Genomic DNA, 6334 nt, shown 5'->3' on the forward strand with positions numbered 1-6334 from the left:
TTATATTGATGTCCATATTATCCATGGGACATTTATATTGCTGACTTCACTTGAACTTCAATAAGCTACAAACAATAATAGTTAGGCTATTCCTAATAAAATCCCATAACATAAATAATACGTGTAGCTACAATTCAATATTTATCGAAAAAAAAATACAGAAGAAAAAAACACAAACCTACTCTGACAACTAGTTGGATTAAAACTCCTTAATTTGTCTCCTATAAAATCCTATATATGGGTTGAGGTTGTGCTCCCGCCACCGGAAACTATGATATAGGCCTAATAATAAAAAGGCGCTCTGCAAGGTTATGGCACTCAGTATGTAGCCTGTGTATTGCCTATAAATCTCATCAAATGACAGTCGGCCAGTGAAGAGTTAAATGGAGGAGACGCCTAGTGACACGCCTCATTGGGCATATTATGTGCTGCAAACAAAACGTGTGTGTGTGTGTGTGTGTGCGTGCCAGACAGCCAGTGCATCGCGCCCCTTCTACATGCCTCTCCCTCTCTGCTCTCTCTCTCTCTCTCTCTCTCTCTCTCTCTCTCTCTCTCTCTCTCTCTCTCTCTCCCCCCCCCCTCTCTCTCTCTCTCTCTCCTCTCTCTCTCTCTCTCTCTCTCTCTCTCTCTCTCTCTCTCTCTCTCTCTCTCTCTCTCTCTCTCTCTCTCTCTCTCTCTCTGCCTCTGCAGCGAAGGACTATATCTGCGGCACCACTGTCACTTTCACGACCACACAGGGACATGTACTGACGCGGAGAGGAGGACGCACCGACACCTGCTCTCCAAGGCGGCGTATTAATTCCAGCATCACTTCTGTGGATTATTATTTATTTTCAACAAAAAGGTACGTAGCCTACAGCCTACATTTGGTATGCGCTTAATGGGTGGTTTGTTGGGGAACGAGAGAAAGACAGGCAGACACCACCACAAAGTAGTAGCGTAGGCAGCATCCTGGCTGCGGTCTATGAATGGACCATCGTGTAAGGCTGGCTACAGCTCTCGGCAGATGTAGGGGGGGCGAGGAGACAAGCGGCAATTTAGCTCTTGCATTGATCTAGGACAGTTTTTAGACTGACAAGGCACCCATATTTGGGAGTAAAACACGCTCTGAAATAAAAGGCAGAAGGTCGAATGGGTTGGCCTCATCCATTTTATGGAGGCGCATACATTCCGCCTGCTATTCTCTCTCATTTAGCTCAGATGCATATTCATTGGACCTTTTGTGTGGTTTTTCCCTTGTGAGAGAGCGACCTTTTAAGTCACAAAAGAACCGGCTATATAGGGGATGGGAGCGAAAAATGGCTTTTCTGAAAGCGTAGGTCTCTAGTTGAACGGTTGCATTTGGTAGATAATATAGAATTGCCTAAATAAGAGGAGATTATATTGCTCCAAACTATTTTCTCTCCACCAATCCAGCTGAAGAGAAAAGTTACTTTTGTTCGAGGGCCGGAACGTTTCTTGAATGATAATATTTGAGTAAAGAGGTCTGAACGAGGATAACTCCAGTTGATTTTGCTTTTAGTCTTTAGACACAATAAGAAAATGAATGGAAAACAAATGATCCATCATCACACAGCAGAAAAGGAGCAACATCTAATGGAATGGTGACACGTAGGCCTGTGCAATATTATATTCAACTTGTCAGTGTTTTAAAACCTTGTTGTTACATGTTTAACATGAATGCCAAATTATCTTTACATGCCAAATATTATTAAGTATAAGTTCATAATCTCTTGAGATCTACACGCACGTTTTATATAGCGTGAAGGGGGGTACGCCAAGGTAGCACGATTTGGAAGAAAAAATAAATAAATGCATTATCTGTTGAATAGCATATGTGCATAACGTTTATATCGGCCTAGCCTATAAAATGACATAACTTGCAAAAATAACACATGGAATTAGATAATACGACGTGCAATCAGTATCTTTATAACATTCTATTATTTACCAGATATTCCTCTAGACAAGCTGTTTTAGCAATACACGCAGTGTCCACCGTTGTGTTCTTCGGGCCTAAGCTTAATTGAATTAAACATGTGGCAAAGCAAATGTATATAGATCACAGCTGCATAATGCGGTGCAGGCCAGAGGAACTGGTCTTCACGTCACCGGTAAATACACACATTCAGAAGGTAAATTAGAAGGAAAAAAATACTCCTTGAGCAGCCTTAATTACAGTCTCGAGAGGGAAAGTGGTGGATTATGGTAATGAGTGGACATACGTTCAGAGCGCGTGTAGAATGGAGCGAAAGGTTAGATGACATGAAATCAGTGACTTTGACAGTCCACTCCAAATCCATTCGATATGCTCTAATTTATACGGACCTCACCATTTCTTACTGCAATTTTTTTTTTCTTCCACAGGCTATAATTAGTTTACACACTTTTAGAAATGAGGGTTTGAGGTGGATGTAGCTGCAGTTTGAATTTCCAATAGCCTATAATAAAAACATTTGTAATAATAATACAATGACGAACGTAATTAATATTATAATTATCAACAATAATTTGGAGGCAGGGATAATGTATTATTATAATTGGCATTATTATCATCCAATTGATGTGCTATTGTTATTGTTGTTGTTGTTGATGTTTATCATTATTAGGCATTATTATTAACATAATAATTAATACCGTTGTTATTATTCCGTTTAGGCCCGTGCAATTATTTTCTCACAATTACCAGCTATTCCAACAGCACATGGGAATACCACGGGAAATAGGCAAGCAACCATGCTCTTTGAAATGGATAGGCCGCTCTCATCGTACAATAGACTTCAATTAATTAAAACGCCCGGTCCCCCCCAAAAAAGGCCCTTTCCCAGTCCAGCCCGGCCTTGACAGCTGGCTCCATGTATTTAGCCAACCTTCTCATGAAGTGCCAATTTATTTGACCTCCTCATCATCGAGACCATTTGTATATTGTATTTTTATTCATTCTCTCTCTCTCTCTCTCTCTCTCTCTCTTTCTCTTTGTCTGTCCGCAACCAACAGCCAACGATGGAGGAATCCAGCTCACATAAGTTGGTTTGGGACGGCGACGCCAAAGCAGTGCAGCAGTGTCTAACGGATATATTCACCAGCGTCTACACCACGTGTGACATTCCGGAAAATGCAATTTTCGGCCCTTGTGTATTGAGCCACACGTCGTTGTATGACAGCATAGCCTTCGTAGCACTCAAATCAACGGACAAACGAACTGCGCCGTACATATTCAGGGTAAGGAAATAATACTATTGTGATTTTCGAGAATGATAATAGTGATAATGTTCTATATTTACGATTTTATTACATCTCCTTATTCAGACTGAATTAAATTGTCTGCCATGGTTGATTTATCATTAGGTCTATTGCACCCAGAGTAGGCGACATTGAAGATACAAATGTGGTTTTTCATTTATATTTCTTATGACATTGGTGTGACGCCTATATTATTTGTATTAGACCCAACTGGACGTGTTATCTTACAAGATAGCATGCAGGTATAATGCATTTTGATAGTTGCACAACCCAAACACATTGAAAATAGCCTATATATTTATTTTTGGCCACAGCCTATGCGTAAACGGTAAGAATGAATGCTGAAGCACGGACTTCTCGTTTGGGTCCAACTAACGAATTTTCCTCGCTTTCTGTCACCGTTCAACGCGCAGGTGGACACGTCAGCAGCCAACAGCACGTCGGACGGCTTGATGTGGCTGCGGCTCGTGCAGTCGGCGCGGGACCGGGACGAGCAGAACCTCGAGTCCTACGTGAAGAACGGACAGCTGTTCTACCGGTCTCTCCGGAGGATCGAGAAGGACGAGGAGCTGTTGGTCTGGTACGGGAAAGACCTGATTGAGCTGCTGCTGCTCAGCGCGAGTAAAGCACCGGTCAAGGCCAAGGGTGAGTTGGTAGCCTACTAGCATGGCCGGGTAGTGTAACAGACCTAGAAGGTTTGCACTGAAGCGTTCCGTTTCAGTTGGCTGTTTTGTAGTTTCGGTCTCGCCTTTCTTGATAATGATCCATCAAAAATAATTCCAATAGTCTTGTAGCTCATATTCAGTTTATATTCAAATTGACAAAAGAGGATAATAACAGCTTTTGTCAAATAAGACTACATTGTACATTTACAATCATTTACACCAACAGTTGAGGGTAAATAATTTGCGTAAATTAGGTGTTCCAAAAATAAATGCAATAGGCTTATTTCTGTATTTATAATTTATAGTTTACAATAATCAGAAGATGATAGTCCTATTTCAGCTTTACCAAAACATTACAGAACCCACTACTGTTTTTTTAAGGAAGATACTGTATATTAGCAAGCTTTTTTATTCTTTCTGAATGATTTACATTCTTTTCCTTCTGTTCATTTCCAGGGTCCGCTCCCTACTCCTGTCCTGACTGCAACCAGCGCTTCCAGTTTGAGTTCCCCTTCCTGGCCCACCTGAGGTTCCGCTGCACCAAGAGACTACAGAGCATGGCAGCAGGCAGTGTGGACGAGGAGGTCCACAGTAAGGAGCCAAGCACCGAGCGCCCTAACCCCAACACTACCACCACCACACCCACCAGAGCTAGCCCTAAACTGGGCCGCTCAGAGGGGGACAGCGCCAAACCCTCCACAGACTTCCATAACCTAGCCAGAGACCTGGAGAACAGTCGGACCAGTCCGCCGAGTGACCGTGAGGCTGAGATCCGCAGCGAGAGCTCTGGGAAGAGGAAGTTCTCCGATGTGGAGGACAGGGAGAGGGATGGTAGCAGGGCCTCTCTGAGTCTGTCTCAGTCCCTCAAGTCTAAGGAGGAGCTGGCTAGCTCAGCACAGAACTATCGGGGAGTGTACGGCCTGGAGGAGAATCGACGAGGGCCGACGTTCTCCCCTCCAGGGTCGGGGTCCACCGAGTCGGGTGGTGAGGGTAAACGCAGTGCCTTCACCGAGGTCAAGAAGTCTCCACAGAGCTTAAAGACGCACAGCGGCAGCACCAAAAACCTCCAGAGCTCCAATGCCGAGAACAAGGACGGAGGTCGGCCCAGCCCGGGCAGCAACCCTCCCCAGGAGAAGCATCTCAACATCAGGCAGGTTCTGTCAGAGACCCAACCTCCCCAGTCCCAGACCCGCATGGAGTCCTCTCCGCTCGGGAGCGCCTTCACCTCCGTAGTCCAGCAGGGTGGGGGCAATGGCGGGCAGAGGAAGAGCGCCTTCAGCCAACCCTCCCGCCACTCTACCTCCTCCTTCTCCCAGATCTCTCCTCTGGTCATGACCACACCCAAACTCCTGGACTGCCACCCGGCGGTGGGCGACACCATCTCTTCCTCCAGACTCTACCAGGCAGACCACCTGGCCGCCAAACTCCACGGCGCAGAGCTGGGCGCCAACTGCCCAGTGCCAGGAGCCATGTCCAAGCAGAGCCCGTTCCTCTACGCGGCGGCTGCAGCCACAGCCTTCTGGCCCAAGAGCCAGGGCCCCATCCAGCTGCAGATGCCCTCAGCGCTAACCTTACTACCACCCTCCTTCACCTCTCTGTGTCTGCCCGCCCAGAACTGGTGCGCCAAGTGCAACGCCTCCTTCCGTATGACCTCTGACCTGGTGTACCACATGAGGTCGCACCACAAGAAAGAGTTTGCCATGGAGCCAATGGTCAAGAGGAGGCGTGAAGAGAAACTTAAGTGTCCAATCTGTAACGAGTCGTTCAGGGAGAGGCACCACCTCTCGCGTCACATGACCTCCCACAACTGATTTTTAGATCAATAACATTCCGTTTTCACACTGCTAGGGCGAGCTGAACTAAGCTGAGCCGAGCCGAGCTGTACTGTACTGCACTGGCCTGGTTACGGAATTGCATTTGATTAAGAAACCCTTGCTTGAAAGGACAGTGTGTAAAGAATATACTGTAGGCGAACCAGCACAGTAAGGTTTGGCCATCCACTGAAGCTTCTGGGACGGACCGTAAAAGACAATGGGAAAATAGTATACCCCTGCCAGGCCAGCACAGCACGGTTTGGGTCAGCACGGTAGTGGGAAAGGGGTATCACATCACAGACCATGGGGAGGAACTTTTTTGCTGACTGACTGACTGACTGACTGACTGACTGACTGACTGGCTGTCTGGCTGACTGGCTGACTGGCTGACTGGCTGGCTGGCTGACTGGCTGGCTGACTGACTGACTGACTGACTGGCTGACTGGCTGACTGGCTGGCTGACTGACTGGCTGGACATACACCACTTAAAGGAGCACTTGTTTTCAACACAGACAGTTGTTATGTTCCTTGAGTTTGTTTTTGGTTTCTTCTTCAAATGTCATGTTTGTTTATTTGAGTGTATGCAAATGCTTTTTTGACTTGAGAAATGAA

At 45.9% G+C, this 6334-nt stretch overlaps 1 protein-coding gene across 1 annotated transcript; it reads left to right on the forward strand.

The window, feature by feature from the left end:
- The first annotated feature begins 678 nt into the window (after positions 1–678).
- Positions 679–6117, forward strand: LOC121545279 (PR domain zinc finger protein 8). Its single transcript, XM_041855705.2, has 4 exons — positions 679–844; positions 2998–3222; positions 3657–3888; positions 4365–6117. The coding sequence occupies exons 2-4, from the start codon at positions 3004–3006 to the stop codon at positions 5717–5719; spliced, it is 1806 nt and encodes a 601-aa protein (XP_041711639.1). The 5' UTR covers positions 679–844; positions 2998–3003; the 3' UTR covers positions 5720–6117.
- Positions 6118–6334: the final 217 nt, after the last annotated feature.

The sequence above is a fragment of the Coregonus clupeaformis genome, chromosome 16, assembly GCF_020615455.1.
Source record: "Coregonus clupeaformis isolate EN_2021a chromosome 16, ASM2061545v1, whole genome shotgun sequence".
Classification (NCBI taxonomy): domain Eukaryota; kingdom Metazoa; phylum Chordata; class Actinopteri; order Salmoniformes; family Salmonidae; genus Coregonus; species Coregonus clupeaformis.

What these genes read in the sequence shown, in the direction of transcription:
- LOC121545279 (XM_041855705.2), top strand. Translation starts at nt 3,004, where the DNA reads ATGGAGGAATCCAGCTCACATAAGTTGGTTTGGGACGGCGACGCCAAA. An exon ending in CTGCGCCGTACATATTCAGG is followed by an intron (nt 3,223 to 3,656) that starts GTAAGGAAATAA and finishes TTCAACGCGCAG; the next exon opens with GTGGACACGTCAGCAGCCAA. An exon ending in AGCACCGGTCAAGGCCAAGG is followed by an intron (nt 3,889 to 4,364) that starts GTGAGTTGGTAG and finishes GTTCATTTCCAG; the next exon opens with GGTCCGCTCCCTACTCCTGT.